The 24,169-nt window shown below is 40.7% G+C and overlaps 3 protein-coding genes across 3 annotated transcripts; 1 reads left to right on the top strand and 2 right to left on the bottom strand.

The window, feature by feature from the left end:
• Positions 1–3,704: 3,704 nt before the first annotated feature.
• LOC102718012 (transcription factor JUNGBRUNNEN 1-like) lies at positions 3,705–6,596 on the bottom strand. The gene is made up of 3 exons (XM_006658996.3): positions 6,242–6,596; positions 5,776–6,044; positions 3,705–4,757 (listed from the first exon to the last, which is right to left on the bottom strand). The coding sequence occupies exons 1-3, from the start codon at positions 6,456–6,458 to the stop codon at positions 4,068–4,070; spliced, it is 1,176 nt and encodes a 391-aa protein (XP_006659059.2). The 5' UTR covers positions 6,459–6,596; the 3' UTR covers positions 3,705–4,067.
• A 10,064-nt stretch (positions 6,597–16,660) lies between these two features.
• Positions 16,661–18,099, top strand: LOC102717363 (probable methyltransferase At1g29790). Its single transcript, XM_006659696.3, has one exon. The coding sequence runs from the start codon at positions 16,661–16,663 to the stop codon at positions 17,918–17,920; it is 1,260 nt and encodes a 419-aa protein (XP_006659759.2). The 3' UTR covers positions 17,921–18,099.
• A 294-nt stretch (positions 18,100–18,393) lies between these two features.
• LOC102717087 (E3 ubiquitin-protein ligase CHIP) lies at positions 18,394–23,017 on the bottom strand. The gene is made up of 8 exons (XM_006659695.3): positions 22,780–23,017; positions 21,899–21,966; positions 21,729–21,792; positions 19,776–19,847; positions 19,280–19,413; positions 19,064–19,193; positions 18,872–18,982; positions 18,394–18,786 (listed from the first exon to the last, which is right to left on the bottom strand). Exons 1-8 carry the CDS (start codon positions 22,885–22,887, stop codon positions 18,661–18,663), a joined length of 813 nt encoding a protein of 270 aa, XP_006659758.2. The 5' UTR covers positions 22,888–23,017; the 3' UTR covers positions 18,394–18,660.
• Positions 23,018–24,169: the final 1,152 nt, after the last annotated feature.

Raw genomic sequence — 24,169 nt, 5'->3', positions numbered from 1 at the left:
CTTTGTAGTCTTTTTTTAGCCTATTTATATAGTAGTTAGTTTTTTATCATTATTGTAGAACCCACATGTCTCTCTCACATAGTTTTTTGGTTCTTATGCTCAAGCTGGCTATAAGATTACAGCCCATTTCTTACCTCTATTCTCCACATCAATATTTAGCCGACTTGCAGCCTGCTATTATCCTTGCTCGCTAATTGTTATAACATCATCTTGTTTATTCTCGAAATAGACAAAGGCCAACCCTCGCTAGCCAATTTATATACACATCTATAATGATACCTTAACCTTTATCACCATCTTTGCTCCTACACACCCGGAGCATGGCAACAACATCCATTCTATACTTCTTTAGTTTATTTACTTGGTGTATGTTTCTCGCCTATAATTCAACTAAATTATCTTAGGGTGCCATATCATGAGCTGAGGTACGTAGCTTCTCAAAGGTACATCCATAACATGTTTTGAGAGAGGGCTAAAATACCTAAAATCCAAGCCCAATGCCTGTCTGACGTGGCCACCACCTCCTCCACGCGGACACTCGTGGCAGCCCACGTGGCACGGTGGATGATGCGGTGGGTTTGACAAGTGGGATGCACAGGTGGCGCCTCCTTCTTCTTCTTCCTCGCGTCGTCGTCTTCCTCCTCGCTGCGTCTGCTTCTGCTCGCTCCAGTGGGGTATAAATAAAGGCAGCGAGGTCTCGGCCTCACCGCCTCGCGTGCGTGCGTGCGTGCGTTCGTGCGAAGCAGCCGACCCGTAGATGCGAGGCGTCATCTTGGTGCGACACGACGAGGACGCCATGGCCGGGCACAGGCCGGCTTCCGGGGAGAGAGTCTCCGGCGGTGAGGCGGCCTTCGTGAAGCGGAGAGGGGTGGCGGGTGCGGATGCGGAAGGGGTCGGCGGCGGAGGAGGAGGGTACCTGGGGGTGGAGGCGGCGGTGCTGCTTGGGTTGGTGACGGCGACGCTGCTGGTGCTGCCGCTGCTGCTCCCGCCTCTCCCGCCGCCGCCGCCGATGCTACTGCTGGTCCCCGTGGCCATCTTCGGCGTGCTCGTCCTGCTCGTGCTGCTGCCCTCCGACGCCAAGGGCATCGGCGGCGGCGCCGGAGCTGCCGCTTCCTCCTCCTCCTCCTCCTACCTCTAGATCGATGGATGCGCATGCATCTGGATTGGATTTGGATTTGGATCGCCATGTAAATGTAATTAGCCCGCTCCCTCCCGCCTCCCCGGATGCGTCCATCTCTTCTTTTGGGTTCTTTTGTTTGATGATTTCCTCCATAGAGGAGACGGCAATAGATTCATCGAAAAGCTACTCGACTGGAATGGAATTCATGGAGAGGATCTTGATTTTGCTCCAGAGGTTGATTGATTGATCGATTTGGTACTCCTTTGTTTGATTTCTTGTTTGAATTCGCAATGCCAGATTGGAACATCTGTATCCCCAAATTTGGGTTGCATTGATGTGCTTCGGATTGGTGCTATCTACACCTAGCTTTCTCTGCAGATTGGATCGCGAGTTCTGGAATGGATTCGTCTCTCGCCACCACGAACAACACGATTGCCAATTTTTGATTCATTTCTCATACGGAGCCGTCTGACAAATTACGGCGCTGTTCTTTTCTCTCTTTTCTTTTCTTCGATTTTGGATTTACGTTGGTCCGTTTTGCAAGCTGCTTTTAAAAAGGCATGTTTCGCCAAAAAAAAACTATGTAAAAATTCCTCGTATGACATATAAAATCAAACTTTTTATGTTTGATAGTACTAGTTGTTAATTTAGTCGTTCTTACATATAGCTATCATAAATTTAGTCTAAAAATTCTAAAATTCTTACGACAAAAGAACACCATCGTAACTATGAGTCACAAATTTTGTACAAATCAAAAGGGTGGAACTTGGATTGAAAACATAAAATCTTTTGACCAACCATCAACCATTTCAGTGTTCTTTTTTTTTTTTTACTCCAATGCTCATCATTTGGCGACCAAACCATGACATATGCAAATGTAATCAGGAGACTCAGGATTGCGTGTTTCATATTGGGCCTAGTTTGTTAATGGGCCGTACGTAGGATAACCCATTGCGATGGGCTTTTCTCCTCAACGAAAACAGGAAGGCCCATCCGTAAGTAGGCCCATTTCTGCTAATGCAGTAGTGGCCCAACTGTGTGTTTGGGCTGACATGTGTATCGAGAAGAAAAAGAATCAAAAGCCCATATAATAATGTCGATGGTTGGGTTGGTAGGCCCATTAAAATCAATCAATCGGGTTGGAGTGATGATGAATCAGCGGTTGCGGTGCTGCCCATTCATTTACTCCCTCACCTACACTACCCTAGCCCATTTAGCTACCTGCTCATTTCTCTCTAAAAAGAAAAAAGTCTCAACTCTTTATTTTTCATCTCAACTCTTTATTTTTCATTTCATCATGATTCATGAGATGGCATGCATCATGGTTGTTTTTGTTTCTGACTGACTGTGTACAAACTATGTATATACTTACTTACCATGTATGATTTTTCATTTTCAATCTTTAATTTGGATCTGCAATATGTTTGTGCGTGTGTGTACATTTTTCGTGTTCGGATGGATTTGTACTTGTCCCTATGTTTAATATTACATGTTAAACTTCTCTAATTTTGGTGGAGTTTATAGAAAAAACAAGTATCAACATCTACCATAGTACTAACAATAATGCACTATTGAGATAAATTTTACAGTGGGTATTTAATTAATGAAAAAGACTTGATGTCATATATATTACTGCATTTTCCTATAAAATCAATTAAAGTTATAGTAGTTTGACTATCTATTATATTGAAGAAATAATCAGGAGAGCAAGACATCTACCAGAATTATTAAAGCAAACAATACAGTTGTAGCATTTCTTAGCAGGGGTAGTATATATTGCTATTTTGCATCGCCTTTTCTCTTATTTATTGCCATTTAGCTGTGGGCACTTGGTGGCTATATATATATAAGGGCAAACGTACGCATAATGTACTAAAATGAGTGGAATAGAACTTTAATTTATTGCACAAGAACACAAGCTGGTGCAGCTAGCAGCGTGTATATATTCTACATTCATTATATCAATATCTGAAGAGTATTTACATCATTGGTCTATATATGTATGTTTTTGAAATTAAGTATTGAAAATTTTCTTTTTCCGAGGAGAAATATTGAGTGTGATTTGCATAATTCCTATATATATTTGATTGGTTCATTAATTTCCTTTCGAAAGAACAGATCTAGCTAATAGAGTGCGTGCACCGTAGTTTAAATTGTCAAACCGAGAGATCATCGAATTAAATCATATGCATGAATAATGAACCACTGAGCTTGAGATTTTGCACTGTTTTCGTGTAAATTTGTCAGTCGAAAATATAATAGAGAACTAATTTTCCTACAATCAATAGAGAACCACTAACCCATTTAGCAAGGAACTGATTATGGTGAGGTTAAAATTCGAAATACAAGGAAAGAGTAGCAAAAACTATCAATACCGTTTCTCTTAATTGTTAATTACATAGTCTGCATTTTATATACCTATGCATGCATTATATCGTCTTCTGGAGTAACGAGAGTGCACCATCATTTTATGCAATCAAAACACATTATAAATAAATTCCAAGCTAAGATAAATTAAACACCAACTAATAGAAATAAAATATGAGTAAAAACCTGCAGTTCATGTACTATATATGCTGCTCATTATATATGTAAATGTAGAGTGAATACTATCTATAAAAATGAAAAATTATTGGATCATATATAATGCATGCTAATCCATTATTATTACATCTCTAGATCAACGAGTTACATACTACTACATCATGTCCCCGAGATCCAATCCAAATTGACATACAGTTACATTCATCCTGTTATGCATGTGAACTTAATTGATAATTCCATCATATAGATAACCATGTCCTAGCCCGAATAAGTGTATATATAGATCGATATACATACTTAGTTAAGTACACATATAATACCGTGGCTTAATTGCAAAATGCATATGCATAGTTGCATACATGCATGCATATTCATCCAAGAGTACGTACGTAGATCAAGGTAATTATTGCTTGAAGCTTGTGCAAACCTTGGGGGACTCTAGGAGAGGGTTCCAATCCCAGATCTTCTCCATGCTAGCGAAAGGAAGCAATGGGCTTTGTTGCGATGGCGGCACCAAATTGGTAGCAGCGGTGGAGTTTGATTGATGGTGGTTGCTGTACGATCCAATTGCCCTACTCAGCTCGTCGATGGGGATGGTCGCCATTGCTGAGGAGTTGGTGTTGAGCAGAGCATGAGTGGACGCCGGCAGCTGCTGCATCGGGTTGGTGGAACCCTTGAGGTGGAAGAGTGACGTGCCGTCCTCCTCCGTCGACGTGGTGGAGCTCAGGGAGGCGACCGACGCCGTCGACCGGAACATCGACGGCGGCGGCGGCGCCGGCGGGTGCAGTCCGGCCGTCGTCGTCGTCGTTATTCCTGCGGCCGCCTCCGACAGTGACATGGCGATGGCGTTCGTCCCTTCGTGGTACGCCGACGCCTTACCCATGAGAGCGGATGAGTGGCCGCCGCCGCCGCCGTCGAACATAGGAGCGAGGCGTGGCGCCGCCGCCGCCGTGGCCGACGACGTCCGGTACGCGGCGGCGTGCTTCTTGTCCATCTTTGCCGCCTTTGAGCCGGACGATTTAGTTGTTGTGGCGGTGAGGTGGAAATTGTCTTCGATTCCTGGGCGTTTATAGACCCGGCACAGCGAAATTTCCTGAACAAATTCATCGTGGAATCAGTTAGGTCATCGAGAAATAATGAAATACCAAAATTATTTTAAAGAACATACTTTCATTTAACACAAAATTATTTTAAAGAACATACTTATATGTTAAATAACAGGCAAAGTCGTTCATGCTATAATAGACTAGCATAAATTTATATGTATATCGAAGTAATAAAAAAAAGTATGTAAATTGCAGAGATCTCATCTTGTCTCGCTTATTACATATGAGTTTAGTTTGATTTGCAATCACCGAGTATATATACTTCTTTTGTGTTTGTGTGTGTGTGTGTGTATGGGGTTATATATACCAGATCATGCAAATCTCGAAAATCTAGCTGAAACTGGATGCATGCGTATTGCTTTCGGTTGTAGAGAAAAAGGTTGGGGAACTAAGAGCCATATTAAATTAACAGGGGACAAATTCAGGCCTCTTTTGTTCAGATCTAAACTAACACTCAAATATATACGCAAAATTAAACGATATAGATAAAATAATGGAAATCTGCATACTCCTTTTCTTCTACAAGAAGTTTGTATGAAAGAAGCCTTTCTTGCAAGATCGATCTTAGCTAGATTCTTGCACTACATATGCGATCGATTTTCGCATGGCGTACTTTTTAACACCTTCAATTGCAGTACAATATAAACAGTATTCTACTATACACAAGCGCCGGCCTAGCTGCGTCCCGGTGACTATCAAAAGCTATTGATCTAGCCATCATGCAAGCCTGCATCATCCTCCACACGATGATCATGTACAATCTCGAAAGGTGGAAGGAATTTTTGAGTGGATGCATCTTTCAGTGCTTGCAAAAGATCTGAACTCTTTATGCTTTTACAAGATCATGAGGACTCGAAAGCCCCATGCATCCATCCAATCAACAAAGCCCCCAAAAAACCGGCTTGGAAAAGAACCACAAAGAAAATATAGGCATAGATCGAGAGATCAAAAAATTCTCACACAAATCAACCATGAAATCAAACATAAAAGCGATCAAAAATATACCTTCTGGTATCGATCGGCGTCGCCATGGGGGAGACGATACTCGTTCATGATCCAGCTGCTGCGGAGGCCCTTGGGCGCCTTCCCGACGTAGAAGACGAGCGTCTTCTTGAGGCCGATGGAGCGGTCGCCGTCGACCTTCACCAGCCGGTCCGCCCCCGTCGCCTTCCAGTACCCCGACGGCGTCACCCGGTTCGGCCGGTCGCCGTTCCGGTACTTGCGGTCCCTCGGCACGTAGAAGAACCACTCCTTGTCCCCAATCGAAGCCAGAGCTGGACATGACATGGTATGATATGATGCATCCATCCATGTAAAGGAGGAAGAAGAAGAGGAAAAAGTGAGCCACCCCCAAAAAAGGTTCACATGAAATCAAATGGCGGGTCACATGAAATCATGCATATGCTAGCTAGTGGCTGGCTAGCAGCACATGTCATGGCGATGTGCGTGTGATATATAGCTTTAATTTTACCAGGAAGATCCCACGGGTCGTAGCGGTAGAGGTCGACGAAGGCGATGAGCTCGATGTTGAAGCGCTTCCCTTCCACCTTCCGCCGGAGGTAGAACTCGATGAGCTCCTCCTCCGTCGGGTGGAACCGGAACCCCGGCATCACCATGTCGTTCCCCTGCCCGTCGTCTCCCCCGCCGCCGCCGCCCCGCGCCGCCACATCCTGGTGATCCCCCCGCATGCTGCAGCTCCGTCGTCGTCGTCGCCGGCGAGGCTGGGTCTCATCACCTTCCACCCGACCTCCTCTCCACGGCACTTTATAGCGGCAGCGATGAGGAAGAAGAAGAAGCAGTGGTGGTACTAGTAGCTAGCCAGAGCTTAGCCCTAACGTACTAGACACACACGCCACTAGGAGTGAGATTGATTGGTTGATTGCTGCAAGTGGTGGTTTGTGCGTGGTACTGATCGATCATGCTAGGGTAGTTAAAACTTAGACAACGCCGGCCTCGACGAGGACCTGCAGCTGATCGATTTGCCGGTATTAATAGCTGTTACTTTTAGCTAGCTAGCGATACAATACCGCCTCAGAATTGACACATGCACGCAAATTAAGTTAACAATTTGCTGCTAGGTATGTAGTGCCCGAGGTAAAAAGGAGAGAACAGTGTAATTATGACCATAATTTGGATGGCATATTTACTGTACGTATTTACCATTCCATTAATTTAATTTGACTGTCTCTACAGTTGCAGTACTAGGAAGGAGAAATTAAAAGAGATCTAGAGAGAGAGAGAGAGAGAGAGAGAGGGAGGCGAATTATATTGAAGGGGACCTCATGTGGAAAGCTGAGCGGTGGCCTTATAAATTTGAGCAGTGAGACAATCACCTTGTACAGTTGAGCTGATGTTCTTTCGATCGATTCTACCGGTAACTGTAGCATTAGCCAGCCAGCAAGCTAAGCTATATTTGCTAGGTCAATATTCTGCACGTCGGCTGACTGGGACAGGCCAATTCGATCGATCTCATGCTTCCTTAATGTACATGTTTGTCGTGAACAATTTCTTTTTTTTTTTTGTTGCCCTAAATTCAGTTCTATTTCCTCAGTCGCGGCCAACCTCGAACCATTGATTTATTCACTAACAAATTCCCGTTTAGTTCTATTGATTTTTTTAAAAATAATGGAATTCATTTTGGTTTTTTGCTTTACAAAAGCTACATTAATCAACTATCACAGAAACTACAATACAAACGACCACAAATTACAAAATAACAAATTGATTAAAAACAAGAAAACTACTTAAGAATATATACCAACCTAGCTTAGAGACATATATTTTGTCTCTACTGATATTTTAAAAGTTGTGTGCAGTAAAGGAAATCTTCAACAGGTGCACAACCATAAGTACCTCCAACATGACGCCTTCGAGAAGGTCGTAACATTTAGAATGTCACCGTAACTACATTTTCGCTCGGAGAGACGGAGCTTCACGACATTGGCTTCAAGAATATGTTTAGTGCTTATAGACATCAGTAATATCAATTGATTTCCATCTTAAAACAACGACGATGATTCTATGACCACATTTATCGACAACCGTAATGGCAAAGAACCTAATTCGGTGAGGAGAAAGAGAAGGGGGAGCCATCCCCCTCCTCTACCCTATTCCATTGTGCCATCACTAGATGATTGCCATTGTCGCCACCCTTAATGTCAAGAGATGCCTCCAGAGCAGCACCCCACAACCTTGTCAACGTGACCACACAGAGTTGGGAAGCGAGCATCACACTGTTTCGTCACCATGGTTAATAAGGCCGATAGATTTTTAGGCCACGCATAGTCCCACATGGCACCACCTTGCATCCGTCGCAATTAGGTTGTTGCCCCACTCGAGCACCACCACCTTGAACATAGGGCATCAGAACTATTCCCTATGGCCGCTAGACTCTTTGTCAGATCCGACTAATAAGGGACCAAAGTTGGGCGCATCCATCCTCCCAGTCACTCGAAGCCCCCACCGGAGTGGTCGATGGAAGAAAAGAACCCCCTCCCCCACCACCCTTGCAGCAATCCAGCTTTGCAGCAAGCCACTCAGGCGGTGGCGAGGCAGGGGAGGAAGGTAGGAGGGTGGTGGCAGCTGTGGTGGTTCATGCTAAGGTTTTGTTGCATTATCGCGCATTAGATATTGAGGAGCCATGGACTGCATTGTTTAAAAGGTTGAGGAGCCCATCAGGTCATTGCTAGCTTGTGAAGTAAAAATTATCTTTACGATCAACAATAATTAGTATTTGTGCCTTTTAGATTTTCTAAAACAAAGCCGACATATATTATATATTAAACCATTAAACCTCTAATACTGACTGTAATTAAGTGCCCTAGGGGAAACTACTGAAAAAAAAAATCTTACATATTCTATGTATGGTGCCTGGCCTGTCCAATTACTTCTTTTACTCTTACATGTCTACTTCGGGAGGTCGATTGATCTCGACACTTGAAGTCCAAACTTAGCCGTGCCGGCCACACTAGCAGCTAGCAATTTGACTTCTTCAATCCGACCACAGCGCACAATTAAGGTATTCTTTGCAAGCAAATATACGTCATATATATTTGTTACATACATGTGGATGGATGAATATGTGTGTATTCTTTTATCCTCGAACTTAATGAGATGTCTTGCAAAATCTTTTTAACTTCATAATAGTTAATTTATTCATTTATAAATACTCATAAAATTCCCAAAATTACCATAAACTATTCATCTATTCAGTCAATTGACCTAGGGGTAGGAGCAAGCCAAGTTAAGTCTGGCTCTGTTCAACTTGTATGAAGGCTTGCAAGAAAACAAACTTGGTTGGGTTGGGCTTGCTTAGGGAAACGAGCTAAAACATGAGCTCGATCGTCTCGACTCGTTTCCTGGCTCACGAGCCTTCCAATAGGAAGCATCGTCTGTTCATATATAACTTGAGATAAGCTAAAAAATAATGAAAATAAATACCAACATTTAAGAAAAATAGATTAATCTAATATTTTAAAACAACTTATATATATATATTTTAAAATACACATTGTTTAATAGTTTAAAAAGCGTGCGAAAAAAAAGTTTTTCTCATGTGTCACTCGTGAACGTGCCCTAACAAGAAGGGGTCTGGACTCGGCTCTTTTGCCTTTCGAGCCAAGCCGAGCCGAGTCATACAAGGTCCACACCGATCACAAAAGCCCAAACATTTTATCCACTTCTAACTCAACCACTCATCACAAAACAGCACACGTCAAGCCAATTTGTGCAAGTTACACATATGTCTACAGCTACGTACAACTAGCTCGATCTGTACCATGAGAATAACAGAGATATATAATCCATATAAGCTAGCTAGGGTTTGCAGATATAGATGGATCGGGAGAGGACAAATGCCGGCATTAATTAATTTACGCATAAGCTGTCCTTTAGGGGAATTCTCTTGCCATGCATGCCGGTAATTTAAGGCATGTGCTGCTGTTTGCCGCTCTGACGTCTAGTTAGTACTTGGTACATATCTAGCTTAATTAGCGCCAGTACGCATGCACAGTGCTGTAAGCTATGTACAAGTGTACTAGCAGTAAGAATTAATTAATTACTCGCTCTGTTCAAAAATAAATTTATTTTTATCCCTTGAACAGTGTCCCAAAATAAAACTAATTTTTTTAACCTATCATATCTCAACCAATTATCACAACCATCCGCTCCATTTAATTTCGATTTTGACGTATATTCTCTTTTTAACCAATCACAATCTTCATGTAATTATTTTCACTTAATTATTCGTGTGCTTGACTTTATAAATACTTTTATTTTGGTACAAATTTAGTATTAGCAAGCTACGTATCTCTGCTCCTCTGGGTCTGGGGTACAATTCAAGAGCAGTTAGTCAAGAGATGCCCGTGACTGACACCTGATCTCCCTGTCTCTCTATATCTCGATCTCCATATAAATATATATATGTGTAGTGTGCGCGTGTGGCCATGTTATTTTTATCTGGCTAGCTCTCTGCATGCGTACATGTACGCTATATGTATTTTGTAAAAATATCCACTATGAAATTATCAATTATTCTTCCCCTTTTATGTACGTCTTGAAGCAGCATGCATGCTTTTTTATGACAAGACTGCATGCAGAGCCAACATCCGTTTGGTGCAACACCATTGCATCGATCCTAGAACGAATGAACCTTTCAGCGGTATATATATCGTTGCCCATTGATGTTGGCAAAGACAATCATGGAAGTATATAAATATATAGCCTCTCCAAACTAAGCATCATGAAGAATATATACTATTCTCTTTGTTTTATATCGTAAGACTTTTTAGTCTTGCCTAAATTTATCAACTGATGAATGTATGTAATTTATATATGTATGTCTAGATTTATTAGCATCCATATGAATCTAGACAAGATTAGAAAGTCTTACATTATGGAACGGATGGAATAATTATTATACTCTCTCCTAGCTAGAATATTTATATTTATAATAAAGAAATGGTATATATTAATAGAGAAGAGAAATATGCACCAACATCATCTTCTGCTATATCAATAGAATCAATACATACTTCTCAAATATATAGTTTGGTATTGTTTTTGCATGTTCCAAAAAAAAAAACTAAGCATCACGAGCCCCTGATATGAACAGTCCCGATGCTTCTTGTGTCCCCTCTTCTTTTTTTCTCATTTGTCTTATCAATAGCATACATCTTAAAGTCAAAGTGTAAAGCTAGGATGGATAGTCAAAATCGATCTGCACACAATTAAGTCGATCGATAATACACAGATTAAAAACATTCTCACTAACCTTTTCTCCTGCTTATGCTTAATAAGCCCAGATTTAAATTTTCAACTAAAAATTTAGAGTTGATTTTGAATTTTTTTTACCGAAGATTATTTTTCAGCTTTGACTTTAGATCGCTAAGAACATATATATAAAAGTTTTATTCATAAATTATTTTTTATTTATAAATATGTCGTTTGAATTTTTTCATAAAAAAGCAAACAATAAACCCCATTGGCATTACAAGCCATTCGTCTCAACACATATAGCTTCTCTAGCTTAACTTTTTGATAGCTTGGCATATATATCAACCTTTAACAATAAGCTGTGGTGGCCGTGGCATGCATGCACTATTATTATTATTATTATTATTATTATTATTATTATTATTATTATTATTATTATTATTATTATTATTATTATTATTATTATTATTATTATATGGTATGACCAAATCATGTATATCTAGAAAAGCACAGAAGTAAGAGAGAGAGAGAGAAAAGTCCACTTATGTAATCTAGATAGATGCTGAACAGTACTTCAACTATCTACAGACTAACAAATTTGACTACCTTCATGAAACGTCTGATAATTGATAGGGACTAGTTTCCGTAACCAAAAAGATATGATTTTGAGTTCTGAATCAATATATGATCGTGAGAAAAACTAAACCAATTAACGAGAATTTCCAAAGTCGCGGCTTCGCTACCACCCAAGAGTTCTTCCTGAGAAATTAACGAGAACTCGACTCGTATTTTTCAACACAAGCTAGAAGGTCCACTCCTTAATCTTATCCTTTACTCCATATATCTCTTGGTGAAGCCACTTTCTTTGAGTTGTCAATCAACCTTAATCAATGTAAAAATGGACCATTACTTTTTGCATGAATCTTCCTAAATGTCTGGTAGAACAATGGCACAAATTAAACTACCATGATCTGTCATTCTAAAAAGTTCAATGAAAATAAATTAACATCCATGCAATTGAGTAATATATGTACATACTATATAGAGTTTGATTAATATGGATAACTCTTACTACTTGGATAATTATGTTGGATGAAAGGAGATGTTCTTCACATAGACAGACTAGTAGACAACTATATATACTGCATATACTGCATATTAAACAGATATATAACACACCTTAATTACTTTCTCATAGGCGTGGTCCCCAATTATAATTAATTAATAGGAGCAAATTAAAACTCAAATTAATCATTTTTAGAACACATAAGGGATAACCATGCATCATTCTCATAACAAAGGGTCAAATAAATCAGGTGGAATCTCACAATTAGTCTCAAATCAACGTAATCCAAGTTATGTTCTCATACGTTGTATCTAATTAAGCTGCACATGCACGTATCTCCACCATTTTCTCACACGTGCATGTATCAAATTAATATATATGTCACTTTTCATATTACATTAGTTTAGGATAGATATGCGTTTCTATATAATTAGGTAAATTCACAGGAAATTGTGTTTGTTCGTGTGTGTGTATTCTTATTGCAAAAGCACGTACTGTTGTTAACTAATTTGCTCCATTTCATGTTATAAGATAAACCTTTTTATCTAAATGTAAAAATCATTGCAGACTTGTAAGGAATACAAAATCCTACTAAAGAACAGCACTATGGCTATTTTGCCAAGTGTTGAAAAATTATATAACTCAAACTATACAACACATCAACCGTCATTTTTTTTCTCTCTCGAGCAAGTTGCATAAGAATCACTAGCTGCATCGAAGGCATTAATGGAAGTAAATTCTTGTTCCTTCTTCCACATAATGCACCTTTCGAATTGATTTCATCAAGCGGATACCATACGGCAAGAATAGTCGCCACTAGCTTATGATATTGTTAGGACACGTACGAGTGCGACAAAAATATGTGGGTGGCCTAGAAATTATTAGCGTATATATATTCTGTTTCACACAAATCAAGTTAATTGTGAGAAGTGTTAATATTATCCAAGGGAAATTTGAATTAATTTACTGACGCTTAACAAAGAAATTATAAGTATGCGTCAGTTCAATGTATGCATTAATTAATATTTAGTTTGATTGATCAACATGTGATAGTTACCTTATTTCACCATGAGGTTGATAGATGTGACCAAGCTAGTAGTACCTGGCATGGTGCATTTTATTATTTGGGATTTTTTTTTCTTATATATCTGTCCAAGGGTAAATAAAAACCAGCATATATATAGGCTCCAGATATACAAGGATCAGGTCCAATTAAAGACGATGAGCTAACAACTTAATATATAAATTGCACGAATAATGCGCTGGTACGTCAAATTCTCCTCTCATAATGTTGTATCTTGGTGGTGTAATCTCAAAGTACGATGATGTGTGCAATCCTACCTATATATCTTAAAATGTGTTAGAAAAAACTAAATATGAAAAAATATACATGGACGCACAGTAGGACATATAGAAGTCAAGATAAAGTTATAGTACTATATATTAGTTAGTTAGTACTTAATCTGGATGGGAAAAACTGATTGCTTTCCTAAGCTAGCTAGCTAGTTTCTCTTTTTTAATTTGATGCGTACAAGTATCAAACGAAGTGCCTAACTTGGTGTATTTTTCTTCCACATTTTCCTCTACTCAATCATGCTTGCCCTAGGTAGATTTAGGGGAACGCATAATTAACTGATACATTGCCTAGCTATGTGCAGTGGCATTAAAGGAAAAATGGTAGGGTACTCCCTGATCTGTTTCATTTCCATATTTTAAGACTTTTTGTGTTACCTAGATTTACGTATGTTTTGTATATATGTTTAAATTTATTAGCATCGATATGAACTATAGGGCCAGAAAGTGTGTATATATCATGCATAAACCTAATTTCCGGACGGAGGTAGTAGTAATATACTGGAGTGATGCATGGATGGTTAATAAATATTTCTTACGCGTAGTATAGGGCCAGGGGTGTGCAATTTAGTGAGTTCGGTGACATGGTCCATGCAAGAGGGATATCGATCCATCCATCCATATATCTGTGGATTTTCATATATATGTATACTTCCATTAATTTGTATAGATACTCTAGTATATATATTTCGTGAAAGAGTATATAATTTGGGTTGATTAACTGAAACTATATGTAGTAACAGGGGAGAGAGAGAGAGAGAGAGAGGAGAGAGGTCGGATAGCTAGGGTTTCAAAAATTAATGCGGCGCCGCGTGCCGCCGCATGGATGCCCTAGCTCTCGGGGAGGAAGAGCGAGAGTGTGTACGTCGTCGTCGTCCCTGTTGGCCCCGGTCCGGCGGCCGGCCAGCCATCGTGCGTCGTCTTCCTTCGATCGAGCAGCTATATACCCATCGATCCGGCCCATTCCATGCTTTATTTTTTCTGTCGCTGTCCGTCTCTATTTCTCACTTCGTTTTTCTTTCTTTCTCATTCCTGCTGATAGCTAGCTATATATATCTGGCTCTTTCATCGCTATATATATTAGCAGTAATTAAGTAATTAATAACTATATACATAGTTAGTTATTTCATCGATCGAGTTGGAGCTAGCTAACTAATTAAGTAGCCAATAATGATGATGGATCAATTAACCAGCTGCTAGCTCCTGATGATGATTTAAGTGGAGGGATCGATATATATTGCATGCATTCCCAACCCAATGATTTGGGTGGTGTCCATAACATTAAATAAGTTGTTATTTAGGATAAAAGATTACGTGGCAAGTGAATAAATGAGGAAAGAGAATGAAACCATGTCTTGCATGAGATATAGTTTCTACACAACATTCAAAATATCATGTGAGATAAGTAGCATTAAATTAAAGTATGGAATAGTTGTGTTTGCATTAGAAGAGTAGTGTACTAGTTTCTTGATGATACGAAGTTTATGAAAACTACATCTAGTGTTATGAGTTGGGAATGCCCTCAGTCGATCTATGTGTATTGTGCAGTGTGGTGAGCTGAGTTTTGTTTGAGAGTTAAAAGTATATATACATACACGATCGATCATGATGAGATAACGAGCTAGCCACGCTAACTAACCGGCCGATTGAGTTAATTCGTGCGGTGCGAGCTAGCTAGCTAAATGTTAGCAAGGCTGGTAATTAACTAAAAGCTAGCGTATCCCCGTCCAGCCAAATCGATCACAACCAGGTCTCTCATCGTTTGACACAACCAGGTCTCTCATCGTTTGATCCATGGCCAAAAAATATATCAGTCCATTCATTCCTAATATATATATATATATATAAGCACTTATTCTCACAATATCAATCGTCGTTCCAATAATTACAGAGCTAATTATATGCTTAAAAAGGATCTAATCAATTCAAAATTCAATAATCAACACTGAAGTGACCAGAAGAGAATATTTTGATATCTTTTGTCTATGCTAAACAACCTAAAAACATCTATATTTTGGAATGGGCGTAGTAAGTAAAAACAAGTTATATTATGTTGGTGAAATTAAAACTTGTATACATTTTTCTTTTACCGGTTTTTAAACTGAAAAATAAACTATAATACGAAAAACCTCAAAATCACTCTAAAAATAAAGTTTAAAACTGTGTCGTGGCTACTTACCTTTCATGTAATAACGATATACACAAATTACTCTAGCCTCTAGCCTCTCCAACTTATTATCCTAATTAATTAATTAGTTAATTTAATTTGCATTTTACAGCTAGGGGAGTAGTAAAAAAAGCATGCATTGACTGGGGGCACGGTCCAGTTGGTGCACGCACGATCGATCGAGCGCACGCGCCTGCCGCCGCCATCGATCATACTATATTCATATCGCTTCATGCATATACATTCATCGTATACCTCTTTTCTTTTTAATTGCATTTGTACGTGATATAGTGCTTACTCTTGTAGCTAGGTAATTGACTCGATCGATCAATATAGATACGACCGTATGTACGTACTCCTGTCAGTGGATTGATCACTGAATGAAAATGTACTCTGATATCTTGAGATTTTGAGGGGTCCCCGTGTCATCCAACAAATTATTAAAAAAAATATTGATAACATAGACTACTGGTACGTGATATATTATTCTGTAAGTATATAACTAAATTAAATCTCTATAAGTTATAAAAAGAATAAATTAAATTGTAGTAATTAGTATACGTATATTTATAGTCATATTTACGTAACGTGTATCGCTTTGTGCGCGTAGTAATATATTGTATATTAATATGTCTTACGAATTTTTAAATAGTTATTTAGATGACGTAAAAAACAGCGTCGATTTCACCTAACTTCGCCGGCGGTGACCGAAGGCATACATTCGTAATCGTACGCCGGCATGAATCTCACCGGCCGGCGGCGGCGCCCGCAGCTGCTCCACCGCTCGCACCAAATGCATACATGCCGGCCCAGCCCACATTCATGGGCTTCTCCTCAGATTCCTGGGCTTTGAATTCTATGGGCCTGTGCGTTTTGGGCCTTCAGCTTTTGTGGGCCTCCAAGTTCATCTCCTCTGGCCCAGTACACGTCGAGTTGCATCCAAGCAACGCCAACGTGCAGTCCCCGCCATTGCTGGATCTCGGAGCTTCTCCTCCTTTCCACGTCCCACGCAACCCACTCCATGAATGAATGCGTCGTCTGCTCGTCGGAGCTAATTGCTTCCTAGCTAGCTGCACCCGAGATCGCCGGCCATGGATCAGTACTGCGACGGCAAGAGCAAGAAGCCGGGGACGAAGAGCCGGCGGTGCAGGTGCAGCGCGACCATGCTGACGATGCTCCTCTTCGTCATCACCAACTCCGTCTCCGTCCTCCTCTCCTCCGGCGCCGGCGCCTTCCTCCTCCGCCGCTACAAGCCCGACAGCGTGCGCCTCTGGGCGTGGGACGACTCCGCCGCGCTCCTCGACGACCTCAACGCCACGCAGTCCGCGCTCGCCGCCACCCACGCCCAGCTCGCCGACCTCCACGCGCGCCTTGGCACCGCCAGCTCGCTCCTCGAGACGCTCCTCGCCGGCATGGCGGCGCGGGACGGCGCTGCCCCGGCCGAGCAGAGGGGCGCGTGGTGGGCTCGCGAGCTCTCCGGGGAGCTCAAGCTCGCCGTCGGATCGCACCGGAGCGTCACCGGCGACGCGCTCCCGGCTGTGGGGCACGCGTGCAGCCGCTTCCAGGACGACCTGGAACGGTACATGGAATACAAGCCCGGCGGCGAATGCCCCTCCGACGAGGCGCTCGCGCACCAGCTCATGCGCAATGGCTGCGACCCGCTGCCGCGGAGACGGTGCCGACCGCCGTCGCCGGCGAGGTACGTGCAGCCGGCGCCGTTGCCGAAGAGCCTCTGGACCATCCCGCCGGACACCACCGTCGTGTGGGACGCGTACCGGTGCAAGAACTACTCGTGCCTGGCGCACGGCGGCGGCGAGTTCGACCTGCGCGGCCGGGAGAAGGGCCGGTGGATGCGCGACGACGGCGCGCTCACCTACTCCATCGACGGCGTGCTCGCGGCGAGGCCGAACGGCACGGTGCGCATCGGGCTCGACATCGGCGGCGTGTCCGGCACGTTCGCGGCGCGGATGCGCGAGCGCGGGGTGACCGTGGTGACCACCACGTCCATGAACTCCGGCGGGCCGTCCGGCAGCCTGATCGCGTCGCGAGGGCTCGTGCCGGTGCACGTCAGCCCGGCGCACCGGCTGCCGTTCTTCGACGGCACGCTCGACATCGTGCACTGGACACCGGAGCTAGGCAGCCGGCCGCCGCCGGTCACCGACGTGTCGCTCGAGTTCGCGGTGTTCGACATCTACCGGGTGATGAGGCCGGGAGGCTTGCTCTGGCTAGACCACTTCGTCTTCTCCGGCGAGCAGCTGAGCGCAACGACTGACAGGGTCGGATTCAGGAGGGTGCGATGGAACACCGGCAAGAAGCTGGTCTCTGCGCTGCTCGAGAAGCCAATGACATGACCGAGGACAAGGCTAGGGTTGGATTGATTTATATGCACTTTATAAAACTAGTAATCTTGTGACAGAATTGATCAAGTTTGGTATTATTTAGCATCACCACTACAAGAAGACTCTTATGAAATGTTTTATTTGAAGAAGACTGTGTAGTAGTAATATTTAACTTAAGTCCATAATGTTCATCTCAGTATTTAAAAAACTGATACCCGGGAAGATTATAGAAGAGTTGTGTTTAAAACAAATAAACGATATCCAAGAGGGAAAAGAAAAGATATGCGTACTTAATTTTTTCCAGGTGACCAGTTCTAGTTTTTAGATAAACAATATCTAGTTTTCTTTCATATTTCATATTGTAAGACTTTTTAAGCCATGGCTAGTTTCATCTATATATCCAATTTGTATAATGTTTAGATGCATTAACATCCATATAAATCTAGGTAAGACTAAAAAGTATTAAATTATGAAACAGATGGGTAACTTACTTTTGTGTCGAGTACAACAGAAATACCATGACAGTTAACTTTAATTTTCTTTCACTGTTGATAATAATATACCAACCATAATATGCACATAGTACAGAGGAGAGAGAGCTAGAGAAGGGGAATCTGTACACAGCCATCCCAGGTAAACCCTTTTCCACCAATAAAAGTGTAAAAAAAATGGCACATTTAAGTTGACTAACCAAAATATGTATTGCAAATCTTGCCTGCAAATCCCAGGTGTACATCTGTAATTCAAAGCCATCATCTCATCCTGTAAGCCCAACCATGTTCACTCAAAAACGCATGGACAGCTTCCTTGATGGCAAGGTTAGGAATTAGTTGATGCGGTTCAAGTGCTTCACGGGTCACAGGGTCGAACTTCCCCACCTACGAGTTTGAAGGCTCACCATAAGTTTGGTATGCAAAACTCAAGTACATTCAGAGGCAATTTTTATATGCTTCTGCCAGTTACCCTATGAAGATGGTCAAGAAGCACAGCCCTCTCATACGTGATTCCACTTGGCGTAATCACCGGGTCTCGGAAAATATCAAGTGTAATTTTGCAGCAGAGATGGTCAGGAACCTGCATATAAAATAGTTCACTTTTTCAGATTACGCCAGTCAGGGCACGAAAGTAAGCAACACTGTCAAAGGTAGGTAGTACCTCTGCTGGAATATCAGACTTCGCGGCTTTCTGAAAAACCTCCTCGAGCTCATTTAATTGTTCTTCAGGGGCATATGCAGCTGGATTGTCAAGGCTGTTATAGTTCCTAAGAGCTTGTTTACATGCTTCCCTGAAAAGGGAAAATGCCATATTAGTAAGCGCATTATATCTTTGTGATGGTGGTCAGGTAATGTATGGAAAAAGGTTTTCACAAACTTCAGCATATGCAATTGACAGACTCGTTCTCTTGATAAGCTTTCCCATTCTATGTATTTAGCTTTAGAAAGCTCCTGCCAGATCTCTTCAACCATGTAACTTGCAGGATGTGCACCCCTTCCAAGCTCTAAAGACTGAGTAAAGATTGATTCATCAGTACAACAGCATAAGCAGAATATGAGTTGTAGCTAAAAATAGGCAATAGCACCATCAAGAAGAAAGGGCATGAAAAGAAAACCGGTAGAACCGGTATGTAATTGTATGCCTGTTTCCATTGGCATCGTATAACTTGCCAAATCAACTATTCTTAATGCATATTAAGACCAGAGTTTCAATTTAGTGCTCAAAATCAACATCGCAACTGTGCTACTCATAGAAGCATAACATTCATGGCAGCAAGGAGAAATAAAAGGCTTAAGGCAAAAAACCATGATATCTTGTTAAACCTAATATGCGAATACATGTGGACGTGTGACTGAGTGAGAGAGACAGGGACCTTCTCTAGTTCTTTTATTCCCTCAGTCAATTCGTCCCTGTTGAGAAGTGCAAGCCCGAGCATGTAATGTGCCTGCAACACAACTAACAAGTCAGTAGGGTGACCTCGCATCTTCTTCGGCTTTTGCTACAGTATGTTCCTTCCTTCTCTGAGTTATAGTCATCACAGAGGAAACTAGAGATAGTAACATGAATAAGATCAAGATGGTGTTTAGCTCAACTAGGCACTATGTTGCCTGCAGAAGAATCTCAAGTTTGACGGGAGTTCAAGCCTATTTCAAACGGCTATACCAAAAGCGAGTTAGTATAGATCAAAGGAAGCAAAGAACAGATGTTGAGTGTTGGAGAGTGAAGTTATTCCACCTGACTCCACAGAATTGCATTCTAATTATAACAAAAATGCCATACTTTCTCCCTTAAGGAGATTGAAGCATCCTGAAATGGAAACGTACTTTAACTTTTTTTTACCACAAATATGTTTGAAGCATACCTTAGTGAACATAATATCAGTGTACTTTCATTATTAACTTTTCTTACCACAAATGTGTTTGAAGCATACCGTAGTGAACACAAGATTAGTAAAGTTTTTTTACCAACAATGTGTTTAGTGAACACAAGATTAGTAAATCATAGTAGGTTGCCTTATAAACTCATGGTAAATTTATATTTCAAATTGAAGTGCCGATGAAAGTCGCATTGACTCCTAGTCCTAGGCATTTTGTTATAGTTCGAGTTGTTGCCCTCATTTGCCCAAGCTTTAAAAATATGACCAATATCAAAGGACTTTCTGCCATGTTGGTTGCTAGTAAGGTTTGTGAAAACTGAAAAGCGAGCAAAAAAAGATGAGCTAATAATTGAGTTAGAATGAGCATAAATGCACTTCATGTTCAAGTGCTAACAAGATCACTGCTTCCAAAGGTCAATTTGTAATGATTGGAGTTGTTGACCTATTCTTCCCTAGTAGTTTAACGTACAAAATTACAGATAATATAAAACAAGAAAACCTTCCTACATGAGAAAAGGAGCATGAGCGTAACATTCAAACAAAGCAGTCGACAGAAGGCAACATTTTCTAGTTAATATGATTAATGTCCAGTTTGCTGTAGCTGTGCTTAACTCCAAAATCTAGTCAGAAATGAAAACATTCCCATCTCTAGTACTCTCTTTCAGAGACTACAGTATGTGTCCATTGATGAGATCAAGACATAAATATTGCAAAAATTTCCACTCTACTCCTAATTAAATGCTTTGAAAGAGATGCTATTGCACTAACTTTTTTTTAGATTCAAAGGGCAAAGTTCTCCAGGCCCTCTTTCACTGAAAACAAAGCCAAAAAGTAATGTTTACAGACTATGAAGCTCAGAAAGACAAACCACAGACCATACTTTAGAAATAAAGAAACATAACCCAGAAGAAGAGCATGGCCATACACGCATCCTCAGGACTAAACTAAACTATAAAAACAAAACCCAGAAACCTCAACAAGACCAAAACCATTGCTTATACACTTCAGCACATGAAGAGGCGTAATCCGTCTACGGTAGCATCTTGTTTTGTGCTTCCTTATTCTGTGCTTGAAGCATGCTATCAACAAAAATTGTGAAACGGAGGGAGTAAGGTAATTTTGTTTTGGCTCTAGATTGGAATCTATTAGGTGTGTTTATATAAAAAAAAGAAATTAAAATATCTTTAAAAGGCAAGGCAGTAACAAATGGATACTAAATAAATTAATGGGTAGTAGATGAATGCTACATCCTACAGGACAGTTTCTCAGACAGGAAATAAAAAATTCGTGACATCTTTGGTCAAGACGTAACTGTGACAGAAAATGGAATTCATTTGCTCTAAAAGAAAATTATGTCCTTAAAGAAAAACACATTACTCGTTAACCAGGATATAGTTTGCAACAAAAAACATCAAGACAATTATTGTTAAGGTAGGTAAATACACCAACCTTAACAGAATGGCTGTCAAGTCGAATAGCCATTCGACAGTTTTCTTCAACCTTAAGCCACTCACTGCGAAATTATATACCAACAAAGTGATGTAAGCAATATGAATATGAATAAGTTGTTCATGAATCATGATGTGCAACAAACAAAGGGAAATAACAATTATACATACTTCCGCCTCTTATAGCAAAGTGCTCGGTTGGTCCAATATACCGCAACATTTGGGCAGAGAGTTATGGCCTGTTAACCAAAATTGAAATTGCAATTAGCAAGAAAGGTGTCAAGTCTGCAGGGTTTCTACCCCAAAAAGAAAAAACAAGTTGGGAGGCTTTCATGTAATTATGATTGACTAGTCAGTGTCAGCTGATACTTTGTTCTTGCCACCATCACCAACAAGGTGAAAAAGAGGCAAAGCCACAAAATAAGAGAGGATAACCAGGAATGTAGAACTGAATTGTAGTCTTCTTTGAACGACAGCAAGAGGCAGATGAATTTTCTAATTTCTACACTCTGAAGTCTGGACTCTGAACTTATATTGCTACAAAATGGTACACAGCACAGATATATTCACCCTATCTCCCACAATCCCTCCACTCTCCCAACAAGCAATTAGCAGTGAATCAACATTGCCTAAAGTAACAAAAAGAAAAGAAAACCGCTCATCATAAAAAAAATCTTCTCCTCGTTGATCAGTGCGATGGCATTGCACAGAGCAATAATTTTTAACTAACTAAAAGGCAGGCAGGGCAGGAATATGTGTAAGCAGCATTCGACTGCCCACAACCAAAGCACATATTAGCAGTTAATGACATAGCCTTGCTTGTTATGAGAACCAGTCACAGCACCAAACTGATGAAAATTACCCAGCTAACGGAAGCATTTAGGATAATTCAGAATGAAACTGACATGTTTTGACCATGCACATGCTCAACTTGAAAACAAAAAAAAAAACAAACCATGGCAACGCCTTCGATGCGGAGTCCAAATGTTGGTTCCAGAAGCACGCACAGGACGAACGAAAGAAGGGTTTTTTGGTGCGTAGGCTTCCCTTACCCCGGTGTAGGCGTCGATGGCGGCGCTGATGCGGTCCTTCTTGAAGAAGGCGTTGCCCTCCTGCTTGAGCAGCTCCGCCTGCCGCTTCGACGCCGCCGCCGGCGACATCTCCGGGAGGCCGAGGCAGGGGAAGGGCGGCGGGGGAGGGGGCGGGCCGCCGCGAATCGGGGTGTAGAAGACGGTGGTGGCGTGCGCTCCGAGTTTTGGCTGTTCCTTCCTCCCTTGTGGAAGCTTGGAGATGGGAAATTTTGGAAGAATGGGAAAAGTTTGCGTATACACCCCTGGATTTGACTTGACTCTTTCTCAGGACTTGTTATACATTATATATTATTGCTTTTAGTTCATTTTTTGAATTTGACGACTATGGTTTCTTAGAATCCGAGTGAGAATATGAAGAGATGCTAGGAAAATACTAGCTCCGTTTATAAGTTTATAATGTAAGATGTTTGGTTTTTTGGTTGTAACATTTGACCATTCGTCTTATTCACAAATTTAGTACAAATATAAAAAATAAAAAGTGGTGTTTAAAGTTCTTTTGATAATAAAGTAAGTCATAAGAAAAATAAATATTTTTTTCATAATTTTTTGAATAAGACAAATTGTCGAACTTCGTAAGAAAAAACATCTTACATTATGAAACATTATGAAACAGATGAAGTATATAATTTCTAGAAGCTCCCTAAACAACCCCTAATCACTTGGGGGACATTTGCATCGAATTATAGATTTTGGGTTCTCATTAGTTATTTTTTTCTAAAATCATAAACGGTATGTTTTCGTGTGAGAATATTATATAAAAGTCCATTATTTGATTGTAACAACTAGTAATGCACATGCCAAATAGATTGCCAAATAGATAAAAGAAAACAAACCACTTGAATTTTTTTTAAGCGGTGGTTTTTAGGGTGATTAGGAGTACATACAACTTCTCTCCGCTTTTAACTAGTAAAAATAAATTAAGACCTTTTACTTTGTAGAAATCAACTCTTCGACATTCGGTCTTAGATTTCTCAAACACCAACTTGTTAGTTGGGAACTCTCTCCTATTTGTTTTGAAGGAATTTCTCAGAAATTTTTGAAATAAAAAGACTGTTTCAGTGAAAATCTTGTAAAAATCCACCATAACAATCGGATTTTTTGAAAACTAGAAAAAGGCTCAAAGTTTTGTTTTTAAACGAATTAAAAATCCAACATAATACCCCTTTCCACGTGTTGATTTGATTATCTCATTAAAACAATATACTACACTAAAAGTTTCATTAAAATCCACCGATAACTACATTTATATGTATTAAAACTATTATTATATTTTTCTATAAATTTAGTCAACCTCGAAAAACGGACGGAGTATATTTCATCATTTCGCCCTGCATAAATTCATCAATCCATA

The sequence above is a fragment of the Oryza brachyantha genome, chromosome 8 (assembly GCF_000231095.2).
Source record: "Oryza brachyantha chromosome 8, ObraRS2, whole genome shotgun sequence".
In the NCBI taxonomy this organism is placed as follows: Eukaryota; Viridiplantae; Streptophyta; class Magnoliopsida; order Poales; family Poaceae; genus Oryza; species Oryza brachyantha.
Note: the sequence above shows the minus strand (reverse complement) of the source record. Positions and strands in the feature narration are given on the sequence as shown.

What these genes read in the sequence shown, in the direction of transcription:
- LOC102718012 (XM_006658996.3), bottom strand. Translation starts at nt 6,458, where the DNA reads ATGCGGGGGGATCACCAGGATGTGGCGGCGCGGGGCGGCGGCGGCGGG. An exon ending in CGACCCGTGGGATCTTCCTG is followed by an intron (nt 6,045 to 6,241) that starts GTAAAATTAAAG and finishes TGTCATGTCCAG; the next exon opens with CTCTGGCTTCGATTGGGGAC. An exon ending in ACGCCGATCGATACCAGAAG is followed by an intron (nt 4,758 to 5,775) that starts GTATATTTTTGA and finishes GAATTTGTTCAG; the next exon opens with GAAATTTCGCTGTGCCGGGT.
- LOC102717363 (XM_006659696.3), top strand. Translation starts at nt 16,661, where the DNA reads ATGGATCAGTACTGCGACGGCAAGAGCAAGAAGCCGGGGACGAAGAGC.
- LOC102717087 (XM_006659695.3), bottom strand. Translation starts at nt 22,887, where the DNA reads ATGTCGCCGGCGGCGGCGTCGAAGCGGCAGGCGGAGCTGCTCAAGCAG. An exon ending in CTTTGCTATAAGAGGCGGAA is followed by an intron (nt 21,793 to 21,898) that starts GTATGTATAATT and finishes ATAATTTCGCAG; the next exon opens with TGAGTGGCTTAAGGTTGAAG. An exon ending in TTCTTGACCATCTTCATAGG is followed by an intron (nt 18,787 to 18,871) that starts GTAACTGGCAGA and finishes TCAAACTCGTAG; the next exon opens with GTGGGGAAGTTCGACCCTGT.